The sequence below is a fragment of the Canis lupus genome, chromosome 23, assembly GCF_003254725.2.
Source record: "Canis lupus dingo isolate Sandy chromosome 23, ASM325472v2, whole genome shotgun sequence".
In the NCBI taxonomy this organism is placed as follows: domain Eukaryota; kingdom Metazoa; phylum Chordata; class Mammalia; order Carnivora; family Canidae; genus Canis; species Canis lupus.
In genome coordinates this window covers 1,516,859-1,544,126 of record NC_064265.1, presented here as the reverse complement: position 1 = coordinate 1,544,126, position 27,268 = coordinate 1,516,859, and the positions used below count along the sequence as shown (strand labels likewise).

The 27,268-nt window shown below is 47.6% G+C and overlaps 1 protein-coding gene and 1 pseudogene across 2 annotated transcripts in view; both read right to left on the bottom strand.

The window, feature by feature from the left end:
• The window catches only part of PYGB (glycogen phosphorylase B), a 53,744-nt gene that overhangs the window by 8,837 nt on the left and 17,639 nt on the right, over positions 1 to 27,268 (bottom strand). For both annotated transcript variants that reach the window (XM_049100043.1, XM_025461505.3), the window contains exons 3-15: positions 21,574 to 21,652; positions 18,252 to 18,355; positions 13,664 to 13,795; positions 11,726 to 11,837; positions 11,269 to 11,351; positions 9,787 to 9,930; positions 9,118 to 9,210; positions 7,813 to 7,959; positions 6,417 to 6,580; positions 5,433 to 5,547; positions 4,358 to 4,459; positions 3,500 to 3,647; positions 184 to 242 (exon numbers count right to left, since the gene is read on the bottom strand). In XM_049100043.1, the coding sequence (XP_048956000.1) occupies positions 184 to 242; positions 3,500 to 3,647; positions 4,358 to 4,459; positions 5,433 to 5,547; positions 6,417 to 6,580; positions 7,813 to 7,959; positions 9,118 to 9,210; positions 9,787 to 9,930; positions 11,269 to 11,351; positions 11,726 to 11,837; positions 13,664 to 13,795; positions 18,252 to 18,355; positions 21,574 to 21,652 (1,482 nt within the window). The remainder of the gene's footprint in view (positions 1 to 183; positions 243 to 3,499; positions 3,648 to 4,357; positions 4,460 to 5,432; positions 5,548 to 6,416; positions 6,581 to 7,812; positions 7,960 to 9,117; positions 9,211 to 9,786; positions 9,931 to 11,268; positions 11,352 to 11,725; positions 11,838 to 13,663; positions 13,796 to 18,251; positions 18,356 to 21,573; positions 21,653 to 27,268) is intronic.
• Positions 8,588 to 8,713, bottom strand: LOC112668946 (U4 spliceosomal RNA; annotated as a pseudogene).

The window sequence follows — 27,268 nt, the reverse complement described above, 5'->3', positions numbered from 1 at the left end:
CACCTCAGTCCACAAGCACACCTGGGGAAGTAAGGACCTCTGGTGTTCCATGTGTGTGCTGGCTCTGAGCCATTGCAGTGTCCGGCCCACCAGGCAACTGGCACTCAGGTTAGCATAAAAAGCATGGTGGTTTGTGCATTCAAGTTAAATACCAAGCAAGGAGCAAAGAGGATATCACCTCACCTTGCCCCCAATCATGATGGTCCTGGGCACAAAGGCCTTGGCTGGGTCCTTCTTTATTCCTGCAGGACAAATGAGAGATTCAAATAAGGCACTAAAGCCTGACAAAGCCCTGCTCTGGGATGTGGTGTGCCAATCAGCCTCCTGTTGGGGGTCAGAGCAACCCCAATACACGTGGTAGGGTACAGCCAGCGGGCCCCTGTGTGTCTGCTGGGAACTCTTGCTTACAAAAAGGGTATAAGCCCCCTAGATTCTGCATTTATATCCCACTTTGGTGAGGGAGGAGCCCAGGAACAAATTCTTCCAAAAGACTCACAGGAAAAGCTGTACCTCTGTTCCCACAACAGCCCAAAGCAGGAGGGTGGCTTGGGTCTAGTCACTGTCTGTCAAGGCCTCTGCACATGATGGATACTTGGAAAAGAGGGGACTCTGGGATCATAGAATTGGCACTGCCACCCCCTGAGGGGCATGAGTGAGACCCTGAAACTCTCCTGCACGGGGGCAGCCAGAGGGTCAGGGCACAAGCCCCTGGCCCTCAGTGTATAACGGAGAGGTGCCGAGGTGTCTACAGAGAGGGGTGAGGCAACTTTGCAGCGCATTCACCAGAGGTCAGGAGCCAACCAGAGCAGTGAGAATCATGGCTGAGCTCTAACCACAGACTCCAGGTCCTACCAAGAACATGGCTGTCCCTTAGTTCTGAAATTTCCCACTTCCGGCAATCAGACGAACAATGGGGAAATGAGGAAAAAACAAAACACAAATTCCATTTTCACCAAAACTCAGAAAAACACACAAACTCCCCAGGTGGGTGGGATGTTGGGACCCAACCCCCAGGGGAGCTGTCAGCAGGGCCAGCCGGAGTCCTGGGGTACAGGAAGGCAGACCTCACCTGGGCCTCTCCCCTAGGGAAACCTGCTGGGAGGGTCCAACATCCTGGGAGCCAGAAGTCAGGGGCCAGGGCAGACGGCCTCCTGCCAGCCTGGGCTTGGGGAGACAGAGGAAGCCGGTGGCTGCCCTGGGCTCCATGGAGCCCCTGCTGGTAGCCCTGGGCGGTGCAGATTCAGCCAGTAACAAGAATCTGCCGCTTGGCTATAGACGGACGAGAAGGGGAACAGGCCTCCCTGTAAGAATCTGCAGCCTGTGATGGCATCAGCTCATCCGCTCCAAAGAGTCCACAGCGCCCAACCAAGATACCAGGGGGAGGCTAGGAAACGGCAGTGCGTGAAATGAGACCTGCAGGACACAGAGGTGAAAAGACGCCGAGAGGGAGGCGAGACACTAAAGCGCGCACACACACACGCGCACACACACACACACAGGATGGAAACAAGAAAAAGCGGACAAGATGGCAGAAAAGGAAATACCTTTGGTAATGTCTGGAGAGAAATCAAGAGACAAGAAGAAGATAGGTAGAAGGAAGCCAGCACATACCTCGCTGGAGTCTGGGAAGGAGGAAACCAAAATAGCGGCACCAAACAAATGTTTAAAATACCCTTCAAGAAACCTTCCTGGAGCTCTTTGAGGCAGACGCGGTTGCAACTACAGCAGAGCCTCAGACACCCAACTCCTGTTCCTGACTCACTGCCGTTCACTCTCCCCAGGGAACAAGTCAGGCAGGAAGCCTCTGGGAAGACACCCAGGGAACCAAAGGTGGCCAATTCACCGAATTAGAATTACTCTAACCAGCTGCAATGTAAAATCTTTGTAATAGGTATGTGTTGACTTCATCAGAGCACGAAGGAAAAGAATCTCAAAATGAAGGACCAGTTCAAGAAAAATTCCGTGTGGTGAAGGTCCTAAGACTTGGGATCATTTTCAGATGAGGATCCACAGGTGACCCACTGATCTGAGACTGTTAAGCAGATTACCTCCATCAGTACTAAGCCCTGAGTTGAGGTTGAAGTCACCACTGCGATGCTTAACTCAACCTTTTTGAGAAATTGAGTATCTGTTGTTAAAAAAAAAAAAAAGAAAGAAAAGAAAAGAAAAGAAACAAAATGAAAGAAAAGAAAGAAAGAAAGAAAAAAGAAAGACCTTCCTAGAAATAATACAGGACCTCAGCCAATGCATTCAGAATGCCCTGAGCATCCAGGAAAACTGACCCACAACACCTGGCACAGAGAGTCAGCACATGCACTTGACACTACGACATGCCAATGTCCCACCCTCTGGACAGTGCAGGGACGGACCTAAAAGATGTTCCAATAAAGAAAGTGAAGCCTAGTATGTCACCTGCAAACTGTCCTACATGTCCTGAATAAGCAAGAACTCAGAGTGCAGTTCCCACGAGCGGCTGGAGTAAGCCAGAGGGAAATCCAAGCAGAAGGGCTTTGCAAAAAGGACTGGTGGTGAGCACTGAATGTGTTCATCCACAGAAGAGACGGAGACGGAGTCGGGGACAGGGACAGCAGCACAGATGATGGGGTGGAAACGGCACAAGCCCCCAGCTGCCTGCCTGGTACAAGAGCGGGGCTTGCAGGACCCAGAAGCGGCCCATACTGGGAAGCCCACAGGCCCACACAGAGAGCCTAGGACTGCGTGGGAGGGAGGGCAGGGGTGCGCAGCCACTCACAGACAGGGGACTGACAGTGGTTCCAACAGAGGCCCAGGCACACCGCTGGGAAACTGGAAAAGAAAAGGCAGAAAATCCCAACCACCGAAGAAAACCATAGCAAAGAAAACAAAACAAAACAAGGCCTCTGTGAACTGCTGCTTCTGGCCAGGGAGGCATCGTGAAGCGCCTCCTTCAGCCACGTGCACAGATGGGCCCTCACCTGGGGCCTTTCCTGGAGGGAGGGAGGCAGGAGCATCAGAAACACTTAACCGGAACATTATCTATCCTGTTACTTAACTGTCCACACATAAGCGGCTTCCTGCACCTGACCAAGTCTTATTTACGGATAATGGGAGCTCTGATGTTCTTGAGAGGAGCTTTATATCTTGAAAAGAGCATTTGTGGTTCCTTTGGTTTTCAAAATTAATAGTCACTGCGTTAAATTACAAAATTCTAAAATCAAAGTTTTTCCCTAAAGCTTTATTCTATTTATAAACCTAGCAAATATTTATATTCACTTTTAGGGGCTCTTTGATTCCTATTTGCCCCTGTAACTGAATGCTGCTGAAATAGTTTAAGGTACATGCATAAAGCAACATGTACTATTTCACTTTTGGTAAACATACTTTAAATGTCTCTAGCAAGTAAGAGCTTTCCAAAAAACTCAAGACAAGTCTAAGAGCTAACAACTAAACGGAACTGAACACTAAACTGAATACATCAACCAGCCCCTGAGCCCCGTGGGGTGACCCCAGGGACACGCACGGTTGTACAGTGTGATGATGTGCAGGCAGTTCAGCAGCTGCCGCTTGTACTCATGGATCCTCTTCACGTGCACGTCGAACATGGACGAGGGGTTGATTTTCACCTTGTATTCCTTCTCCAGGAAGGCAGAGAACTTCAGCTTGTTTTCCTGGGGAGAAGAAAGGACAGGGATACTCCAACCCCAAGTCCTCAAGGTCAGGGCCAAGGGGACATGTCTGTCCCTCATCCAGCCACAAAGCAGAGCAAAAGCTCCTGGAGGCCTTCCGAGGATGGGGGGATCGGGCAGGGATTCTGAATGTGGGCGCACACCAGGAGCGGCAGAAATATATGGGAAACTAGACCAAAAAGCAAATCTGCACAGAAGCAGAAGAGTAAGAAAAGCAGAAGGAAAGGGACTTGTGAGTGTGGTCTAAAGGGACACACATGGGGCAGGCAGGGCGTGAAGACTCAAGATGAGGGACTATTTCTGGGTCCTAATACCATGTGGCAGCCCAGCCAGAGAGGCAGGCTCAGGAGGGGCCACGTTCTTGGTCATGGCTGCCACCTGTCAGGTTTGGAGAGCTCCAGGGGCCCCAGCTGGTCTGGCTGCGAGGCTGGCTGCCCTGGGAAGAGGCTCTTGTGCAACCCACTGGCATGCCGCGTGCGGAGATGCCAGGACGGGCTGGACTCTCGGAGTGCCTCCCGTGGATGAGCATTTCCGGCAGGGTGTGAGGCAACGGTGTGCTTGGGCCGCTCTAGGATCTGCACCTGCCCGCCTGCCTCCTCGTGACCTGAGCACTGAGTGGGGTAGGTGGACTTGGTGGACACCCGGGTCTGATACCCAGGTGATACGGGACTGCTGTCCCACACTGGGCCTACCTGCTTCACCTTGGCCACATCTCTGATGAGTGCCTCGTCATCAACCAATGGCAGCAGCTTTTTCAGCTGGCTCAGATCAGTCAGGAAACCCTCCCCGATTTTCTGCAGGATCATAAAGGGACACATGGTTTCTGCTTGTTGTGGGACTCACCTGGAGACCGTCCTCCCATTTTGTCATCCCTATCTCTGCTTTCCTCCCTGGATCTGCTCTGGCTTGGCCCCAGGCCTGCATCTCTCTTACAACACCTGGCTGTCAGGAAACACCTCCACACCATGGCCACAACCACCAGAGGCCACCCTACCCGGGGCTATCTCTCAATCAGACCTGGGCCTGCTCCCCAACCTGGACATTGCAGTCTGGTCAAGCTCAAACATCCCCAACAATCATGCAGACCCCTTGTCTTGTCCCCTTCACAGACACACCACAAACCTGAGGGACCACGGGGGGCCAGTGGCTCCTCACCCAACCCCAAGGCCTGCACCCTCCAGCGACTTCCTGATTGGGTGGTAGGTCCAAATGCACCTCTCATCAAGTCCCCAGCTAAGTCTCCCTGTTGCTAGTTTAGGATAATAAGGAAAACTCCTGGCCTCCAAATGCCCTGGTCATCTCCAAGACCTGTCTTCCTCCTGCCTGCCTCACCAGGTCCCGAGCACTGCTGGCCTTCCAGGTCCTAGACCACAGCCCTCCACCCAAGGAGAGATTCAGTGCTCCCAGCTCCCTCCTGTTAGCCCTTTGGATCTGCACTGTGCCATCCCGTTTCCTTTCCCAGGGACGCCTTCCCTGACATACACAGCAAGGACAGGCAGCGTCCCTGTGGCAGTCTCTCACCAGACGCCACCCTGCAGCCACCCACTGTGTTCTCAAGGCAGCATAGCACCTGGGGTCACTGACTAACTGTCCAGCCTGGCCCAGTGCCTCCCAAATCTGACCCCACTCGTCCCCAGCCAAGAGCCACTGCTGGTCAACACATAAAGGAGTGATCGCTATCCCCTTGGCACCTGCTGGTGATGGGCAAGAGCTGAGGTGCTACCTGTGCCCACAGCTGCCTGGAGACTCAAAGGCAGCTGATCTCACCTCCACGATGGTGTCGGCCAGCCCCGGGTTACACAGCAGCAGCCACCGTCGGGGTGTGATGCCATTGGTCTTATTCTGGAACTTCTCTGGCTCCAGCTCATAAAAATCCTTAAAGCTAAAACAGGAAACAGGCAAGGATCACAAACCCTGTGTTTTGAATAAGGTGAGCAAGAGAACATAAGGAAATCCCCTGGAAGATCATGAAGCTGTTTTCTAAAGGGCACAGAGCAGTTAGCATTACCGCATGCTTTGAGGACAGTGGGCCCACAGCACATTCAAAGCACTGCACACCTGGCCACATGGTGATAAGCACAGTGGCGGCAGCATGGACTGGCCATCTTCCACAGTGACCGTGACACTGGAGATGTGTAGGCTGCAGAGCCTGAGAACCAGGGCTTAGTTTCCTCATCTGTAACCGGGGACACACCCCACTGAGAGCTTTGCCGTAAGAATTAAAGACTCAAACACAAAACCCTTGGGTGAGCACTAGGAACACAGAAGCCCCACATGGACAGAGCTGCTTGGCATCTACCTGGTGCTCACAGAGGTGCTCCATACACGTCTGGGTCAAGGATGGAGGGAAGGAGTTCCAAGACTACAACCTGCCAAGCAAGGGTAGGGAATTCCTCCTTCCTCTCGCTGATGAGCCCTGGCTCTTCCTGCCCTAACCTCCATGCTGTCTAGGCATGGGGCCCTTGTCCCGAAGGGGGCACTTCTGGCACCTGACTAGCAGTGATGGAGGGAGAGGACACAGAACAGAGGTGGGCACTGGTGACAGAAGGCTCCACACCTCAACATCACCTGCTGAGCTGGAGGCCTCAGTGTCTCTAGGCACCCACTGATACATCCTACGCAGTTCGGTCAGTGCCCCTGAGGGCAGCAGAGCAATTGTGCCCCAGCCACTGCGGCTAACAATCCCCAGAGGCAGATGTGGGGTTGGGAAGGAAGCATACCCAGCTCAGGGCAAATACTGGCCCCACTCACACAGACTGCTTCACGATCTCCGAGTGGATCCTTGCCACGCCATTGACCACGTGGGACCCGATCACACACAGGTGGGCCATGTTAATCCGCTTGCAGTCCCCCTCCTCGATCACAGACATCCTCCGCAGGCGGTCCACATCCCCGGGGAACAGGGCAGCCACGTGCTATTGCCGAGACAGAGAGCTGTGAGCAGGAGGCCCACGGGCCCGTGCGGCTGGTTCCACCTCCTCCAAGGAAATCCCGAGGCTGCTGCACCCTGGATGTGCATTCAAGCTCCCAGGATGCACCTCCCAGAGCCCTGAGTGCAGGAGGAAGCTCCTCCCTGCTGCCAGCCACCCAGGGAAGAGCCTGAGCCGACTGCGGGACTGGACTCAGCAAAGCTGTCCTGCCAGTCAGAGGGCCTTGGTGCTAAGGTGTGCCATGTGACTCACAAGGAAAAGACAAGAGTGCTGCCCTCCTGGCCTAGGCAGGGTTTAACCACAGCCTGACCAGTTGTGAACAGCTACTTTTTTTTTACCAAAAGGTGAAAAAACTCAACTATAAGGGCTCCTGGATGGCTCTGTCAGTGAAGGGTCTGTGCTCAGCTTAGGTCATGATCCTGGGGTCCCAGGATCAAGCCTCGCATCAGGTCCCTGCTCAGCAAGGAATCTGCTTCTCCCTCTACCTCTGTCCCTCCCCTCACTCATGCCCCTGCTTGCTCTCTCCCATAATTACAAAATCTTTAAAAACACAAAAAACAAAAAACTGAACTACAACACATCGGGATTCTAAGTTGCCCTTTTCTTTTTCTTTTAAAAGATTTTGTTTATTTATTCGTAGAGACAGATAGAAAGAGAGAGAGGCAGAGACACAGGCAGAGGGAGAAGCAGGCTCCATGCAGGGAGCCCGACGTGGGACTCGATCCAGGGTCTCCAGGATCACGCCCTGGGCTGCAGGCAGCGCTAAACCGCTGCGCCACAGGGGCTGCCCCTAAGGTGCCCTATTCTTGTACCATTCTGCTGTCTCCAGGCAACAGAGATAAAACAGATGCTGCTTTGTTTCCAAATCACCCAAATGCCACTATGATGTCCTAGGACAAAGGCATTTCAGGAAAAGATACATGTGAGGCCCCACTCAGGAATGGTAACATTTTAAAAAGACTTGAATCCACAACTCCCACATACACTGCAGGGGTCTAGGTGTGGGGACAAGCCATCAGCTCTGCCAAGCGACTGCCCTGGGACTCCAAAGTCCTATTACGGAATGTGTCCCAGGTCAGATGACCCCATGTGGGGGACGGGAGGGCCCTCCACTTCTGCCAGGTGCAGGTACATCCCACCATCTCCACCCCCAACGACAGGAGGGGTCATCTGAGGGGCAGCACCCCCAAGCTGCCACCTGCACCCTTGATGCTCACATCCAGGTGCCTCTGGTTGATGGCGTAGATGATCTCCAGGTGCCGTGGCAGGAGGTTCTCAAACATGGACACAGGCCAGCGCTCCAAGGCCTCAGGTAACACAGTATGGTTGGTGTATGCACAGGTCTTCTTTGTGATCTCCCAGGCCTACAACATTCCAGAACATTCCAATGTGTTTTCTTTAGAAACAGTTTTTCTACCAGCTGCCTAGGCAAGGGGCAAGTCCAGGATCAAAGGGAGATGTTCAGATCCCACCAGAAAGGGGCCCAGCCAGCTGCATGTCTCTGCCCTCGGGGGCCTGTCTAGAACCTTCTCGAAGCCTACAAGTGAGCCCCATGCCTTTCGCATTCCTGACATGACCACGTATGCTCTATTTCCTGACAGAGCACACACATAAATGAGTAACACTTACCTCACCACCTGGCATCATTCACTTTCTTCTATAAACCATTTTTTATTGAGCACCAAACACTTTTCTACTTTATTCCCACCAAACTGATCTCACACCCAGTCCAAGAACACTGGGAAACTGTAATGCCCCTTCGCTGTCCAGGAGTGGACAGGACCATGGTAGGGCTGCCCAGCACCCCTTGGAAGTGCACCCCAAACCAGAGAGGGACTCTGAATTCTACAAAATGACATGAAACTTCTTTCACAGTTCTACATGTTGGTTTACACTACGTCAAGAAAATGTTGTTACTCTAGTATCTAGGACCAAATAAGTCAGGAGAATGCACTTATAAAAATGTAAACAACATGTTTATTTACACTTAATACTTCTGGAGGTTTTGCCACAATTCTAAGATGAGAAAATGTATGTGAGAAGCTCTAAGTTTTCAATCAGCAATAATCGCGCCTCAGATAAACCTCACTGGCTACAATACTGCCACTGCGCAAAGCTGAGAAGCTCTAAGAAGTGTCAGAATCCTTTTCTGTTTTCCAGAAAACTGCTCTTCTGTGCCTTTGCACCATGCCCCACATACCATGTCCTGGTCCACCGGAGCCCCATCTTCTCAGGGAAAATGTCCCTTTCTCCCCAGGCCACACAGGAAAGGCCTTCCTCAGCATCCTAGGGCCAGCTCAGTACTCACCACTGTATTGGGACAGGCTCAAAGGTGAAGGGGACACCGTCACCCCATGTGCCCAGGTCTGGTGGGTGGACATTGTCACCCATGTTGTGCCCAGGTCCGTGGGGAATACCATCACTCCCTATGTCCAGCTCTGGCAGGGAGAGTGTCATCACATACGCCCATCATTGTGGGGACACCTTCACCCCATGGTCCCAGCCTTGTCTTCAGTGCTCACCTTGTCCCAGTCCACTTTCTCCACATCCACCAGTATCCTCATAAGCTCCGGGATGGCAAGGGCTGGGTGCGTGTCGTTCAGCTGGATGGCAACCTGCAGTGTAATAGGGCAATCCTCCTCAATCCCCTTGCCTGCATGGGTGGCCACAGTGGTCAGCAGCCGCCCACCCCTGAGGAGCCTGGTCTATAGGGCCGACAACAGGGAGATGAAACCATGGCACAGGTACTGAATCCAGCACGACACCAGCCAAGAAGCAGGGAGTGCAACAGGGCCAGAGAGGCTACAGGGAAGGACCAGAAAGACCCCAAGGGCAGGCCTGCAACAGGACCTTCAGCCCACCCCCAAGGCCCTCCTCATGCTCCCCACAGCTCTCCATGACCCAGAATGTTCCTCTCACCTAGGCTTTGTTTAAAATCACTGAGCCCAGCCTGCCAAATGCATCATGCTTTGCCAGCGGGAGCCTTTTACAGTATCCCTGGCTGCTCCTAAGGGTGCCTTGTGTGGCCCTGGTCAGGGAGGAGGGGCCCAGTCCTGACAAGGAGACCAGGATAAGGGGGGCTACTGTCCTGTGCATCCCCTGCCTACCTAAGTCCCAGCCTTGAGGAAGAAATTGAGCATAGGAACAGCCTGTCCTTCCGTACTGGGTTCAAGACCCATTAACAAACCAACCTTGTCCGGGAATGTCTCAAAACAGGTTCTCACTGGGTCCCGGCAGCCGAACTTGGAGGACTTAAAGCGGCGAATGATATCCTGAAGGGTAGCAGCCACCACAAAGTACTCCTGCTTCAGTCGGAGCTCCTTCCCCTCGAAGAACTGTGGAAATGGGACAGCGCTGACACCAACAATAGTCAGCGGGCCACCAGAAGCCCTCAAGGGCCCTCTGAAGACCCAGGAAGGGCACTAGGTTGAGGAATCCTGCTCCAGGGACTGCAGAGATGCATGTGTGCATGAGGAGAAGCCCTTGAGTGCTGCATGGTGCTGACACCTCCATCCACATCATCCCATGCCCAAAGTCAGGTTCCCTGCAGCTCAGGGGCACAGACAGAAGGTCACGATGGCCTAACCTACGTGTGATCTTCAGACAGGGAGGCGGCCAACAAAGGGTCACTCTGCGCTGTGTGAGCACACCAGGCAGGCAGGTCTCAATCCTCAATAGCCAGGGCCATTCAGAAGCACAAGCTCCAAAGAGTCAGTATTATTAAGAGGTCTTGCACCAGAAGCTTTTGAATCTCCTTGAAATCTTGGTGGAGGAGGGGAGAATGGGGTATGTTTGGTCGTAAGCTTTTACTACCAATGCACTTTGCGACTATTATGTTCATATTACTCTGATTAAATAGAAAACAGGGATCCCTGGGTGGCGCAGCGGTTTGGCGCCTGCCTTTGGCCCAGGGCGTGATCCTGGAGACCTGGGATCGAGTCCCACGTCGGGCTCCCAGTGCATGGAGCCTGCTTCTCCCTCTGCCTGTGTCTCTGCCTCTCTCTCTCTCTGTGACTATCATGAATAAATAAATAAAATCTTAAAAAAAAAAATAGAAAACACACAACCCACTAAGGCAAATTCCAGGGCTCTTGTCTGGCAACAACAAAGCCAGCAGACACTAAATTTGGTGGCAATGGAGCTTGCGGTTGTGACTTCATCTAGTGGGTAGTGACACATACTAAAAGCTTTTCAAAACATATGACTGGTATACGTCTCGGGGCATCACTGAAAAATAGGGACTGCTGTCCCCACTTGAGATATGGATCACCCAACTCTTGGGGAAGTGGCATCAGGTGCCCAGAAAGCAGAAACCAGCCGCATGTGAGGTCTGACAAGCTCACATCCCCCACACGTCACCCTGCACGTGGCCTTGTATGGAGTCAGCTGAGACCAGCTCTCAGGCATGGCTGCATATAGGGCCGTGAGAAGAGGCAAAGACCCCCCCTGAGGCAGCCCCTTAGGGAGAGGGCTAAGGGGAGATGCTAACAGGCACACCTGGACTTACGAGGCTTCATCAAGCATGCGGTGCTGCCCTCACTCCATAGAGCCACTCAAGGGCTGCTGGTGGCCACTTATGTGGTCTCAGCAGATAAATGTGGCCCTTCTAGAGAGCCCCAGTCCCCCCAGCACACTTCCCTAGCAGATGAGAACAAACCTCATGAGCTACTCACGTTATCATTTGGATACAGGACTCTGGAGATGTTCTCAGCCAGGTTCCTGTCCAGGACCGCCTCGATGTAGCCACCCACGTTAACTATGAGCAAGACGATGAGATAAGGACCCAGGTGCTACCCTCTGGCTCCCAGTGAGCCCTGTGCCTACAGTTTCTCCCTCCCTCCCCTGAGCTGTGTGAGGGGCATCCCTGAGCAGGTGTAGCAGAGCCACGGTTCCACTGCGCTCTCATATACCCTGTGGGACTCCAGACCCCTTGTTCTCTCCTGAAGGCCCAGCTCCCACGAGCGCTGGCCATGCCTATGGGCCCTCCCTGAGGAGCCCACCCTCCACCCTCCACCCTCTGCTGTGGGAGCCTCATGCTCTCCACAGCAGTGACAGTGCAGACGGACAAAAGCTGCACAGGGCAGGTTTGGGAGAAGCCACGCGAAAGAGAGCAGGAGGGGAAGAACACACAGTCATGGAGCTTAAAGTCGTTGGGCGCCTTGGCGGACCACAGCCTCATGGTGTTGACGGTGTTGTTCCTGTAACCCGGCACTGGGGTGTCGTAGGGCATGGCCAGCACCACCTGGCCAAGGAAAGAGGGGCAGTCTGGTCAGCCAGAGACACGGTCTCTGGTCCACAGTCCTTGGTCCCCAGCTTCCCCACCCCCCAGTGGCGCTTTGCTTCCTGCCGATGGCCCACCTACCCACACTCTGGCTCTTCTCCCACTGCCCCAAAGCCCTGCAACTCACCTGCATCGGCCGTGGCCCAGCCCATGGGCATCCCAGGCCCCGGGGTAAGGGCCCTAACCACACTCGCGAGGTCGCATGGGTCTTCTCTGACTCACCTCCTTCAACACTGGCACTGATTTAAGAATTCTTTCCCCTTAGCTGCTCAAGGGGCCACTGTGTCAGCCTTATTCAGGCCCCGTCAGTAGCCGCACCTCCTGGGCCCTGTCCTCTGCTATCCACACCAGCCTCCTCTTGCTAGGCCCTGCTTGTAATTTTAGGACTCAACCAACTTCTCCATAGACAGCCTCTATTCCTGATTCCATTTCTCAGCATCTGCAGAAGGCTCCTACTGTTGGAGGCCTTGACTTCTAACCCTCAGAGAAACCAAACCAGCACACACTGCACTTACAACAGAAAAGGAAGAGCTTACTCTCCACCCACAGAGCCTGCCTTGGCCCCTCCTGCCTCCCCTCTGTCCACAAGTATCTGCTTTCCTCTTACCAAGCACAGGAAGACAGTACAAGCCTCAAGGTCACTTCCAACCTTCAGACCACTCGATGGGGCTTCTCACACTAGTGGGGGCTCATATGGGTTCAACTATGTGGCTTTGTGAGATGAAATCCACTCTGACAGCCAAAAGAACTGCATGATAGCATCACTAGAGCCTATTACCTTTCCCTTCCCCTGTCCTTGGCTCCCCACATTCTTGTCCAAGCCAGTGATAAGCCCTGCAAAGCATCCCTAACCACCTCTCTTTCACTCTCCAAGGCCAAGCCCTCCAGGTGAAGGCCTCCGCCATACTCTTTCTGAAGTACCCCAATGGTCTCTACACCTCCCTATGTACACTGATATGCTCGTCTTCTACAAGCACATGCTCTGGGATAACTGACCCCTTCTCTGGTTTTTCAAAGTAAATACAAGTTATCATGGCATGTTAGGCCTACATAATATGGCTCTGGACATCTTTAGCCTATGCACTCTGTTTAAAACTTATGCTGCAGAAAACCTAGATGATTCACTTTTGCCTGCCCAGGACTTCCCTGGTCTCCCAGGCTCACCTCCCCACATCTAGACAACTGAACTGTTCATTACAGCTACCTGCCTCATGAAGGCTCTCCTGCGACCTCCCTTAGACCCCTAAGACCACCCAGATGTGCACTTTCTGCCATCCTAGAGCCTAGACTGGACTCTCCATGCTCTTGCCCTGGGCCCCTTGTCAGTGCCTGTGCCCCGTTTTGGGACATCCACCCTGCTCACCCACACTGCCCAGGGCTTTAACCCGGGAGACACTACTATGGCCTGTGGTGGGAGGTCAGCGCACTTATCAAGTGCTTGCTCTCTGGAGATGCTGAGGGGCCAGCCATGTCCCCCAGGGAATCAGTGCCCTGCCCCTGTCACAACACTGTCCTGCTGGCCATTTAACAACTGCTGGTCTCAACTCCAAAACAAGGCTCTTAAAATACAAAGACTGTGGCTTCACACGGAGCCTTTTTCACTGGGAAGCTCCTGGCAATGCTTAAGAATCGGGAGTATGAGGACAAAACCTCCCAGGCTTTTACCTTGAGTCAGGTTCTCTGGGGAAAGAGCACACCTCCCACTCTCAAAGGGAACCCGGTGTGACAAAATGAAACAGTCACCTCACTTAGCCCCACACCGCCCCAGGGATGCCCAGGGTGGATACCTGCGTGTCCAGCCACCTGACACCCTCAGGGGTGTGCTCCACTCTCCCGTAGAAGTGCACAGGAAGCATGTACTCGGGCCGTGCCTTCTCCCAGGGGTTGCCATAGCGCAGCCAATCATCTGCCTCCTCCACCTGCAAAGGGGCCAGCAGTGAGGGGAGCTCTCGCAAGGCAGCAGGGGGAGACAGTCCTGGGTGCCGGGCTGCCCCCATCCTCAGCCCACACTGACCACACTGTTGAGACGATGCTGCCTGACATGGAAATAAACTACAGCCTATCTACAAGGCAAAGATTTCCAGTTCTAGTCAAGGCCTCATGTTCAAAAATTAACATGTTGGATTATTAAAGAAACTAACTTAGATAAAAGTCAGAAAAATGCTTTAAAGTACAAAGACATTAAGAATCACCCGAATTTGACAATAAAAAGGAATGAAGTCCTGCTGTGTGCTGCAACATGGGTGAACCTTGCATACATGTTGAGTCAAAGATGCCCCCATAGTGTATGGTTCCATTCACAGGAAATGTCTAGGACAGCCAAATGCATCGAGACAGCAGGTAGATTAATGGTTGTCAGGCGCTAGGGTGTGCCTGCAAATCCACGCTAGATTTCTTTTTGAGAAATGTTCTGGAGGGGTACCTGGGTGGCTCAGTCTATGAAAGATGGCCTTTGGCTCAGGTCAAGACCCCAGGGTCCCTGGGATCAAGCCCCACATCAGGCTCCCTGCTTCTCTCTCTCCCTCTGCTGCTCCCCCTGCTTGTGCGCTCTATCAAATAAGTAAAATCTTTAAAAAAAGAAAAAGAAAAAAAAAAAAGAAAATGTTCTGGAAATAGACAGTGGTGATAGATGCCCAACTTTGTAAATATATTAAAAGCCACTTCATATCTCAATAAAGCTGTTATTAAAAACAAAAACAAAAACAAAAAAACAAAAAGAATCGCTGGTACCCTACTGCTTGGAGAAGGACACCACAAATGAGTGGGCACTAGGGGCAAGGCTGCCTATGCAGCAGGAATGCCTGGACATATCACTGGAAGACATTGCTTTTCTGCTAGGCCTTCCTTAAAGCACTTTATTTTTCAAAGCCTGCACCCAGTAGCATCCAAAATCAGTAAATACACAAAAAAGAACCTTGCAAATAAAGCTAAAAGTAGCCCCATGGACTCTAACCATCTTTGAGTAGAAGAATTTGGTGGGGTTGCAATGGAATAAAGAAATTTGGTAAGCAGTGAATAAAGAATTATAAATTAAAATTTAAACAAGAGTCTTCTTCAAATTTTTAAGATTTATTCATTTTAGAGAGGGAAAGAAAGCGCACGTAAACATGTGGGGAAGGGGCACAGGGAAGAGAATCCTAAGCAGACTCTGGGTACACAGTGGAACCCAACATGGGGCTCAATTTCACAACCCTGAGATCATGACCTGAGCCAAAGCAAAACCAAGAGTCAGACACTTAATGACTGAGCCACCCAGGTGCCCCTTCCTTTTTCAAATTTAACAAGCAACCCTATATACAGGCATACCTTGAAGATACTGCAGGTTCGGCTCCAAACCACCACAATAATAAAGTGAATACAGCAATAAAGAGAGTCAAATGAATTTTTTGGTTTCCCAATGCATATGAAAGCTATGTTTACACTACACCGTAGTCTATTAAGCGTGCAATAGCATTAGGTCCTAAAAAACAATCTACATACCTTAATTAAGAAATACTGCTAAAAAATGCTAACCATCATCTGAGCTTTCAGCAAGTTGTAATCACCAATCACAGATCATCAGAATAATGTAACAATAAAGTTTGCAATGTTGTGAGAACTACCAAAACATGAAAGAGACATAAAGTGAGCAAATGCTGTTGGAAATATGGGATTAACAGACTTGCTTGATGCAGAGTTGCCACAATCTTTTAATTTGTAAAAAGCGGTTATGTGTGAAGCATAATAAATTGAAGGGCAATAGAACAAGGTGCGCCTGTATGTTACCTTGACAGTTTTATTTTTTAAATTTTATTTATTTATTTATTTATTTATTTATTTATTTATTTATTTATTTATTTAATAGTAAGCCCTATGCTCAATGCAGGGTTTGAACTCATGATCCCAAGATCAAGAGTTGCATGCTCTGAGACTAAGCCAGCCAGGCATCCTGATTTGGTTTAAAACAAAACAAAACAAAACAAAACCACCCTGTTTTTTGTTTTTTTTTTTTAATGGTTCTTACACAGAAGTAAAAAGTCAAGAAGAATATTTGGGGACACCTGGGTGGCTCAGCAGTTGGGCGCCCGCCTTCGGCTCAGGTCGTGATCCCGGGATCTGCGATCGAGTTCCGTATTGGGCTCCCTGAGAGGAGCCTGCTTCTCCCTCTGCCTATGTCTCTGCCTCTCTCTCTCAGTCTGTGTCTCTCATGAATAAATAATGCATATATCTTTAGAAAAAAATATTTGGTTGTAGTTTGTGACATGGCTGAGGTTATTGCTTCCACATATGTCTCTCCATCATACTCCTGGCTGGGCTTTTCTGCCTGGTGCAGGCAGCTATTCATCACGGGACCACCCCTGTGTCTTCTGATCTGGCACCACATCCTTGTACACTAGTGATGTACACACACTCCAACACAAAGCCTGGCCATTTCCTGCAGAGTAATTCCATGAGTTGTTTGCAGAAGCAGCATCTCCTCAAATATAAAAGGTGGTGTGGTGGTGGGGTCTTCTCTCTGGACCCCCATCTCTGCCCCCCTGACAAACAACACTGCTGTCTGACCACTGCCCAAATTTAATTCTGCTGTAGCTAAACTCAATTAAAAACTGACCAGCTAGGGCAGCCCCGGTGGCTCAGCGGTTTAGCGCCGCCTTCGGCCCAGGGTGGGATCCTGGAAATCCCAGGATCGAGTCCCATGTTGGGCTCCCTGCATGGAGCCTGCTTCTCCCTCTGCCTGTGTCTCTGCCTCTCTCTCTCTCTCTTTCTATGTCTTTCGTGCATAGATAAATAAAATCTTAAAAAAAAAAAACAAAAAACTGACCAGCTCCCATGAGACCTGAGTGGGAGGAGGGTGAGTTTATAACTCATCTATCATCCCACAACTGTCTTTAAGCTGTTATGCAAGATGATAAGAGGTATAGGAATGAGAACACCAGAAGAAAGAAATGTCTGCAAGCAAAAGACAACACACAATAAAACCTTCCTACCTATAACCATAACATCAAATAAGAAAGGATGGGCCTCAGAGTTTCTGTCTAATGAATACACATTGCACCAACTGTAAAGAGCTTGAATGGGTCAAAGCACAGGTAGGTGTACAAAGGGCTGGGGTACCTCTGATAGACACACACACACATAAGAAACTGTGCATTAAATTATCCAGAATGTACCAGGAGGAAAAGTGAAGTTCTCTTTAAGGTTGGAGAGAGTAAAAAAAAAAAAAAAAAAAAAGGTTGGAGAGAGTAGATCTACAAATTAAGCAAGAGATACAAATCTGTTTTAAGTTTTCTCTGTTAGCCATATTTGTCAACTTTTTATTATGAGTGTTTTCAAACATACAGAAGTGTTAAAAGAATTGGCAGCGAACACTTGTGCACCTTCCACTTAGGATCCATAATTGTTAACATGTTGTTATACTTGATTTATCACACAACCATCAACTCATTTATTTCTTGACGCATTTCAAAGTCAGTTGCAGACATCTGTGCACTTCTCCACGAACAGTTCAGCATGCACATCATTAAGTTCAGTTCATCCTGTATTATTATTTTTAGGTCAATATATATACAACGAACTGTATAAACCTGAAGAATACTCACTCTTGAGGAGTTCTGGCAATTGCACATGCCTGTGACTCAAGCCCCAAAATGATCCATGAGCTTGCCATCACCCTAGGCATCCACTGTTCATGTTCTGTTACAAACCTTCTAATCCCAACCACAGCCCTGCCTTATATGTCACTATTAGGCCCCACATTATATATTACGTAAACTATTCTCCAATCAAGTGCCTTCCATTTTGAAGTCCTGAATGAGGGCAATGAGGCTGCACTCAGGTTTCAATCTTCCCACTGACGCAGTCTTAGCCACCTCACTTATCTGTGGTCTGATGCTTCAGAATCCAAGCCATTCTTCCTCAGAACTACTTTGCTTTTGCAGTCTGGCCTATAACCCCCAGGATTCTGTCCTGTCACTGGCGTCAGGGAGTGAATGCAGGAGGTAGGAACAAAGCCTACAGTAACTGTTTCTCTAACTACTTTGGGTCAGTCGTCCCATGGAGGGTGAACCAGGGAGGGCCACCCTTTGCTCCACACTGTGGGAACCAGAACACAGTCCTCAAACCCTGGTGCTTCTGTGAGACCAGCCAGGCCCTGAATCCTACCCAGCAGGCCTCCCAGGCTCACGTAGAAGTTATGTGCACTGAGCTCACACAGGAGACCAGCCTCCAACAGCCCATGAAGAACTCTGAGGGATGCACGGAGCAGGATAGCCCTGACCTGTGCCCAGGACTGGCAGACAATCTCTCCAAGAAAGACTTTAACATATAAAAAGCTGAACTGAAAGTGTTTTCTTGTATGAGAGCTGGAAACAAGGGAAGAAATGGAGACTCACTTACCTGCCAGCCATTGACAATCTTCTGGTTAAAAATCCCAAACTCATAGCGGATTCCATAGCCATATGCTGCCAGGCCCAAAGTGGCCATCGAGTCAAGGAAGCAGGCTGAAAATTCCAAACACAAAGCACTTCTTGGGTTCAAAGACAATCAGCTTTGAGGCCCACTGGAAGCAAAGCCTAGATACCCATGTGAAGTAAGCACTTGGATCCAGCCTCTGGGCACCAGATGGCAATCCAGTGGTGACCTGTCTGCTTCTGATTTCACAAAATGAAAAGGGAAATCCTTATGATCTCTTCAGCTTGAGAGCTGAAGGGCTGGGCCAAGAGGGTGCTCAGTGTTGGGGCAGGGGGAGAGGACAAGGGCAGAAATGAGGTACCCACAGAGAGCCTCATCTAACCCTGAATGCAAAGTCCTCTCACTGTTTGCTTTGTCTCAGCCTCATGAAGGCTGTAAGGCCTCCCCACCCCTGCATATTCCACTTAAAATCCAAGCTGTTTGGACATTAAGGTAACACCACAAAATAACTACACACTAACAAAGAAGGCACAGGAATGGGGCTGGCAATGGACATTTTGCCATCTATAAGGACTCAAATACCTAAGAGCCAAAGTCCCCAAGGCCAGCAGGAAGGTGGCCTCATGTCACCATAAGGAGCCTTTATTCCAATCAAAATGTCTTAAAAAAAAACCCAATGTTTTAAATATTTATCTGAGAGGGTGAGAGAGAGTGAGGAGAGGCGGATAAAGATGGAGAGACAGTCTTAAAGCAGACTCTGCTCTGAGCACAGAGCCCAACGCGGGGCTTGATCCCACGATCCTGAAATCATGATCTGAGCTGAAATCTAGAGTAGGATGCAAGGCACCTGGGTGGCTCAGTGGGCTAAGTGTCTGCCTTCAGCTCAGGTCATGATCCTGAAGTCCAGGGATCAAGCCCCACATCAGGCTCCCTGCTCAGTGGAAAGCCTGCTGCTCCCTCTCCCTCTGCCACTCCCCCAGCTTGTGCTCTCTCTGCCAAATAAATAAATAAAATCTTTAAAAAAAAAAAAGAGTCAGATGCTTAACTGACTGAGCCACCTAGGCGCCCTGAAAAAAAAATGTTTTTAATAAAGATCCAGGAGAGGAAGCCTGGGTGGCTCAGCGGTTGAGCACTTGCCTTTGGAGTACCAGGATCAAGTCCCACATCAGGCTCCCTGTATGGAGCCTGCTTCTCCTTCCGCCTATGTCTCTGCCGTGCTCTCTCTCTGTTTCTCATAAATAAATAAAAATCTTTAAATAAAAAAAATAAAGATCCAGGAGGCAGCCTTATTGGGACTGGGTGGCTCAGTGGTTGAGCACTGAGTGGTTTGGCTCAGGGCATCATCCCGGGGTCCTGGGATCCAGTCCCACATTGGGCTCCCTGCAGGGAGCTTGCTTCTCCCTCTGCCTAGGTCTCTGCCTCTCTCTGTGTGTCTCTCATGAATAAATAAATAAAATCTTAAAAAAAAAAAAGGCAGCCTTATTAAACTTCTGGATTAAAAAGAAAAAAAGTCTACAAGAAATACCAGTAAATAAAATACTTCCTCAATTGAGCAAACATGCCCAGATCCCTGTTATCAACCTTGTGTTAAGGGGAAGGAATAAAAATATCCACAAATGTAAGATCTGGGCTCCTGTTTCGAAGAAATCATTCTTGTAGGAGGGACACAGGACATATCAAGTTACAGTGGGCTAGGGGCTACCCACATCCACAGGGGAAGAAGAGTCCACGGAAATAGAGGGCCCCAGAGGAGGTCACACCCATTCATAGGCAAGACCTGTGGCATCACAGAAGTAGCAGGAAAGGTGACTAGGAAGTTGACAGGAAGGTGACTAGGAAGGTGACTAGGAAGTTGACAGGAAGCTGACTGTGGCCTGCAGACACCCTGAAGGCCAAGGATGGGACTGCCCTGGCCGACAGTCACCAGCCTCAGCATAGGAGAGGTTAGGTAGCAACCCTGAGCTGTGAAGGGGAACAAGGGGTCTAGAACCTCCCCCTGAGCTTGGTTTTTACTGACTGGGAAGATGGCTATGAGCAGCATAAGGCCATCAAGGGTGAAGGGGGCTGCAGGGACTGATGCCGTAAGGCCTTGCTGCACCCTGGGGGCATGCTGCCCATCAGTGAGGCACACGATTCCATCTGTGGGTAGGTTCAGCTTCCTCTCTGGGATGATCTCACATCATAAACTAAAAGAGATCCCTGCATTTGAGAGCAGATGTAGGGGACACACAGGCTTCTCACATGAAGAGGAGGAGGTGGGACAGGCCTTGCCATTGTTTCCTTATATAGAACCAAATGTTGTTTTGTTTGGGAGAAATATATTCTGCTTCTATAATTTCTGAAGAATTTAACTTAAGATTTGAAAACATAAACACATACACACACTCAGATAAATTTTAGGGCATCTTATCCCTCCTTTACAAAATGGTAACTCCCCAAAGGGGCAATAATGCAGTGACAGGTGCCTGAGTCCACCCTCCCATGCCCTCCACACAATGGCAGCATAAAACTTGACTTATTTCTGTTATAGAAACACTATGCCCAAGAGCCTTGAAGCACACAGCAAAACCAATTTTCACTTCTAAATTCTTGGGGTTTTTTAAAGTTTATTTATTTTTTAGTAATTTCTACACTCAATATAGGGCTCAAACCCACGACCATGAGAGTCACATGCTCTTCCAACTGAGCCCACCAGGCAGTCCTCCACTTCTAAGTCCTTCACTCAGCTCCCTTTGCCCTAAAAGGCTAGCAAAAATAACTCAAACAGAAAAAAACAAAACAAAATTGGATATGCTCTCACAGAATGGCCCAAGGAAACAAAATCCCAAAAGGAACAACTGCTACTTTGGGGCAATCCATTTACCATAGTAAAGCAGGAAGAGCCTGCCAGCTGGGCTGCACTCATAAATCATGTGTGTACACATGTGTATGTGTGTAGATGTGTGCATGTGTGTTTGTGTGCATGTATGCATACTGTGTGCCTATGTGCGTGCATGTGTGTGTCTATCCATCTTTCTCCCAATTACTGGCTGTGGAAAGTGGTCGGTATATAGGAAACCCCTCCCAGTGCCAGCTACCCAACACTGGCAAGCCTGGCCTTCATGATAATTAGGAGGCATCCTTATGTGAGAAAACAATGTTTTGCATTTTATTCAACCTGTATGACACACACTCCCATCCACTCAGAGGGGCCAATCTACCCCAACAAACCGCTGTTGGGATGCAGCTGAGCTTGGCCTCACCATGTGATCAGCAACCAGGGCACCACATCAGGAGAGGCCATGACCTAGCCAGATGGCGGGGTTACCTGCCAGCCTCCCCAGGCCTCCATTCCCGAGGCCAGCGTCCTCTTCTATTTCCTCCAGTTCTTCCAAGTCCAACCCTAGCTGTGAATAAAAACAGGGGCAACATTTTAATATTACTTAATATCTTCCTCACGCAAAGGTAGAAAGATACTGAGTGTCAGTTTACATCAATCCAAGATTAGAGTCTGCTTTTAGACTTGAAAACCTAATATTAAAATCTGACATTTTATCAATGCATGAAAGTTTCCAGGTATTCCAAAAGCTGCCAAACTACATAAGAATCAATAATCAAAATGAGGCATGGTTTAACAGCCAAAGATACTTATAGCCAGGTTATTAACCTATGTATGGTGAACAGATTACAATATGTATCCTAAAAATGAAACCAGTGCTTTAACTGGCTATATTTATTATTTGCCTCTTCTCTACATTTAGCTGTGGAACGCCCGTTGTGCTTGGCTTCGGGTCACTTTCTGGGTCACTCACACTGCTGTGCAAGTCAGCTAAGTGCGTCTGTGGGACGAAGTGAGCTTAGGGTCCTCTTGCTCTGCCATCTTCCATGGAACTCCCATGTAACATCTTTTTAAACCAAAACCTAAAAGGACTTTTCCTGTGGCATTCCAACTGCATTCACACAATCCTGTGAAACAGGTATGGAATGTTAAAAACCAGAAAGAAAGGAACAAAGTCCCAACTTCTTCACCTGACTCGAAACCATCCCAGAATGGTTTGGATAGGCAACTGTTCCATTAACCTGGCTTTAGTGCGTTAAACTTCACAAACCGCTCACGTTAATTATCTTGATGAATGTGTTTTAAACTCCAAGAGCAGGACGCCTGGGTGGCTCAGCGGTTAAGCTTCTGCCTTCGGCTCAGGGCGTGATCCTGGAGTCCCGGGATCGAGTTCCACATCAGGCTCCCTACATGGAGCCTGCTTCTCCCTCTGCCTGTGTCTCTGCCTCTTTCTCTCTCTGTGTGTCTCTCATGAATAAATAAATCTTAAAAAAAAAAAATCCAAGAGCTATTCTTTATTGGAATTACATTTATCAATTGTTTATCAAGTTAGAAATTTAAAATAGATTCAGGTTTTTTAAGTATTATGTGAATTCATTTTAAAAAAATATAAACCCATTAATGTTAACATAAACAATGTAATTTGATGAAATATAACTACAGTTTTTAAAACAAAGTTACTGAGAATAGTGTTTTACATTTTTATAAATTTCTTCAATAAATTTTCTGCTTTAGCATTCAACCTATTGAAATACCATACTTCATAGAGCCTCTGGAAAACTTCATTGCATAGTCATAAAAGAGCAAAAATAAATAGTTCTGACCTAGTGGACCACTTGAGAAAATCTCAAGAGAGAGAGAGAGAGACAGAGACAGAGACAGAGAGAGGCAGAGACACAGGCAGAGGGAGAAGCAGGGAGCCCAACATGGGACTCGATCTCGGATCTCCAGGATCGCACCCTGGACTGAAGGCAGCGCTAAACCGCTGAGCCACCCGGGCTGCCCGGGAGCTGCTTCTATTGAAGATCCAGTTTTTAGTGTAACCTGTTCCTCAGAACTACTTTCCAGCCCCATACAATAGAGTAGTGGCATGTTTCACTTTTCACACTACATTACAAATGGGGGGTCTGGAGGAGGAGGCCCATCCAAGTTGCACGTCATCATCTGGTTCCCATTCAAAACATCTGGCACTCCACCTTACAACAAGAAGGGCCCAGCAACTGCACCTAGAGACACTAAAGTTTGGATCATCATGAAAACCTTTCAAATACAAGATTAATTAAAAGCTTAACAGTGAGTGAAATGCCACCTTTAAGAAAAAAATGTACATATAAAAGGATATATGCTACCCTGCATTTTCTAAGCTTCCATAATTAACATGTTATTTGTGTAATAAAATTATAAACAAGGACACCTGGGTGGCTCAGCAGTTGAACATCTGCCTTTGGCTCAGGTTGTAATTCCAGAGTCCTGAGATCGAGTTCCACATCGGGCTTCTTGCATGGAACCTGCTTCTCCCTCTGCCTAGTTCTCTGCCTGTCTCTCTCTCTCTCTCTCTCTCTCTCTGTGTCTCTCATGAGTAAACAAACAAAATCTTTATTTATTTATTTATTTTTTATAAATTTATTTATTGATTTATTTTTTATAAATTTATTTATTTTAATAAGTTCACAAATAAAAATTATAAACAGATATGGCATATTTATGGTATAAACATTTCCTAAAATTTTTACTACCTGTAATAATTATATAAAGAAAAAAAGATTCAAGAAAAAACACTTCCTACACAATAAATTCCACTGAAGACTGAGACTTTAACATGTTCAGTGGTCCTTATAAATGCATTCTGACGTTCATAGTAAACAGAATTCAAATGACAAATCATGGGCAGCCCAGGTGGCTCAGCGGTTTAGTGCTGACTTCAGCCCAGGGAATGATCCTGGAGACCCAGGATGGAGTCCCACGTCGGGCTCCCTGTATGGAGCCTGCTTCTCCCTCTGTCTGTCTCTGTCCTCTCTCTCTCTCATGAATAAATAAAAATCTTAAAAAAAAAAAAATGACAAATCACCTGCCAGGATAATGTCTATGTTTTCAGATAATTTTAAAATTTGAATTCCACTATAGTTAACATACTGTGTTGTATTAGTTTCGGGTGTACAATATAGTAATTCAACAACTGAATACAATACCTGGTGCTCATCACAAGTGCCCTCCTTAGTCCCCATCACCTATCTCATTCATCACCCACTGTTAACTATCAGTTTGTTCTCTATACTTAAGAGTCTGTTTCTTGATTTTTCGCTCTTCCCTTTGCTCGTTTGTTTTGCTTCTGAAATTCCACATATAAGTGAAATCGTATGGTATTTATCTCAGACTTATTTTACTTAGCATTATACTCTAGCTCCACCCATGTCATGGCAAAAGGCAAGATTAGATTATTTATGGCTGAGTAACATTCCATTGTACATACTACCACCTCTTCTTTATCCATTTATATGTCAATGGACACTAGGGCTGTTTCCAAAATTTGGTTATTGTAAATGATGCTGCTATAAACATAAGAGGTGCACGTATCTGTTTGAATTAGTGTTTCTGTATTTTTTGGGTAAATACCTAATAGTGTGATTACTCGGTTGTAGGGAAGTTCTATTTTGAATTTGCTGAGGAACTTCCATACTGATTGGATTGTTTTTTTGGGTGTTGAGCAATATTAAGTTCTTTATATACTTTTGATATTAACTCTTTACCAGATACATCATTTGCAAATATTTTCTCCCATTCTGTAGGTTTTTAGATTTGACTGCTTCCTTTCCTGTGCAAAAGCTTTTTATTTTGATGCAATCCCAATAGTTTATTTTTGCTTTTATTTCCCTAGCCTCAGGAAACATATTTAGAAATATGTTGCTATGGCTGATGTTGGGAGATCTTAGTATTCTATTGAGGATTTTTGCATCCATGTTCATCAGGTATATTGATTGGCCTGTAGTTCTCTTTTTATGTGGTACCTTTATCTGGTTTTGGGATCAGGGTAATATTGGCCTCATAGAATGAATTTGGAAGTTTTCCTTGCTTTTCTATTTTTTGGAATAGTTTGAAAAGAAAGGGTATTAACTCTTCTTTAAATGTTGTGTAGAATTTGTCTGCGAAGCTGTCTGATCCTCAATTTTTGTTTGATGGAAGTTCTTTGATTACAGATTTGATTTCTTTGCTGGTAAAGAAATTTTCTATTTCTTCCTGCTTCACAGTTTTGGTAAGTTATGTTTCCAGGAATTTATCTATTTCTTCTGTTCTGTCCAATTTGTTGGCATACAGTTTTTCATAATATTCTCTTAACATTGTATTTTTGTGGTGTCGATCGTTATTTCTCCTCTTTCATTTGTAATTTTATTGGAGTCCTTAAGTAATTTTATTTGAGTCCTTAAATAATCAATACACCCCATGTGAGGATTGAATTCACAACCCCGAGATGAAGAGTTCCACACTCTTCTGACTAAGCCAGGCAGGCACCCCTGCCCTGTGTCTTTTGATTGGAGCATTTAGTCCATTTACATTCAAAGAGATTATGGACAGGTATGTATTTATTGCCATCTTATTACTTGTTTCGTGGTTGTTTCTTTAGTTTTTCTTTGATCCTTTCTTCTCTTTCATGGTTTGCTGGTTTTCTTTAGTAATATGTTTGGATTTCTTTATTTTTTGCATATTTGTTATTGGTTTTTGATTTGTGGTTACTATCAGGTTTTGTTTTGTTTTTTTAAGATTTTACTTATTTATTTGACAGAGAGAGAACACAAGCAAGGGGAGAAACAGGCAGAAGGAGAGAGAAGCAGGCTCCCCAAAGAACAGGGAGCCAAATGTAGGGCTCGATCCCAGGACCCTGGGATTATGACCCAAGCCAGGTAGACACTTAACCCACTGCCACCTGGGCATCTGTACTATTAGGTTTTTATATAACATCTTCTGCACATATGTTTATATTAAGTTCATGGTTGTTTAAGTGTGAACCAATTCTTTATTCCTTTCTTCCCTATGTTTTGGGTATATGGTATCATATTTCACATCCTTTGTGAGTTTGACTGATTTTTTTTACATAAATGTTCATTTTTACTGCTTTGTGTTTCCTACTTTCACAGTATCATTTCTGGTCTTTTCCTTCCACTCTTAAGTGTTCCCTTAATATTTCTTGCAGAGCTGGTTTAGTGGTCATGAATTCTTCTTTTGTTGTCTGGGAAACTTTATTTTCTTCTATTCTGAATGACAGCCTTGCTGGATATTCTTGGCTGCAGATTTTTTCCTTTTAGCACCTTGAGTATATCATGCCACTCCCTTCTAAGTTTGGAGTTTCTACTGAAAACTATGCTGAAGGTCTTTATCAGGTTTTCATTGTATGTAACTCTCCTCTTTTGTCTTGCTGCTTAATTTTTTTTAAATTTTTATTTATTTATGATAGTCACACAGAGTGAGAGAGAGAGAGGCAGAGACACAGGCAGAGGGAGAAGCAGGCTCCATGCACCGGGAGCCCGACATGGGACTCGATCCCGGGTCTCCAGGACCGCACCCCGGGCCAAAGGCAGGCGCCAAACCGCTGCGCCACCCAGGGATCCCTTAATTTTTTTTTTTTATTCCTACATTTTGCCGTTTAAATTACAGTATGTTTTGGTGGGGATCTGCTTTTGTTGATTCTCTTGGGGCTTCCCTGTGCCTATTAGATCTGGATGTCTGTTTCCTTCTTCATATTAGAAAAGTTTTCAGCAATTATTTCCTCAATTTAATTTTTTGCCCTCTTTTCTTTCTCTGCTGGGATCCATATATGTTATGTTTGATGGAGTCACTGAGTTCATTCCTCTGCTTCTTCCAGCCTGCTGTTCATTCCACTGTGCATGTTTCTCATTTTGCATACTGAACCTTTTATGTCTGTTATTGCTTATCTGTGTTAATCATGTCACTAGATGCCTTCCACATTTTTTCAAGTCCAGCAAGTATCTTTATGAGCATACCTTTAAATTCTCTATCAGGCATGTTACTTTTATCTGTCTTGCTTAGATCTCTGGCTGTGACATTATCTTGTTCTGTCATTGGGAATAAATTCTATCTTCTCATTTTGTCTAAGTGTCTATGTCTCTTTCTGTGTGTTAGGAAAGTCAGCTACATCTCCCATTCTTGAGGGTAATGGCTTTATGGAGAAGAG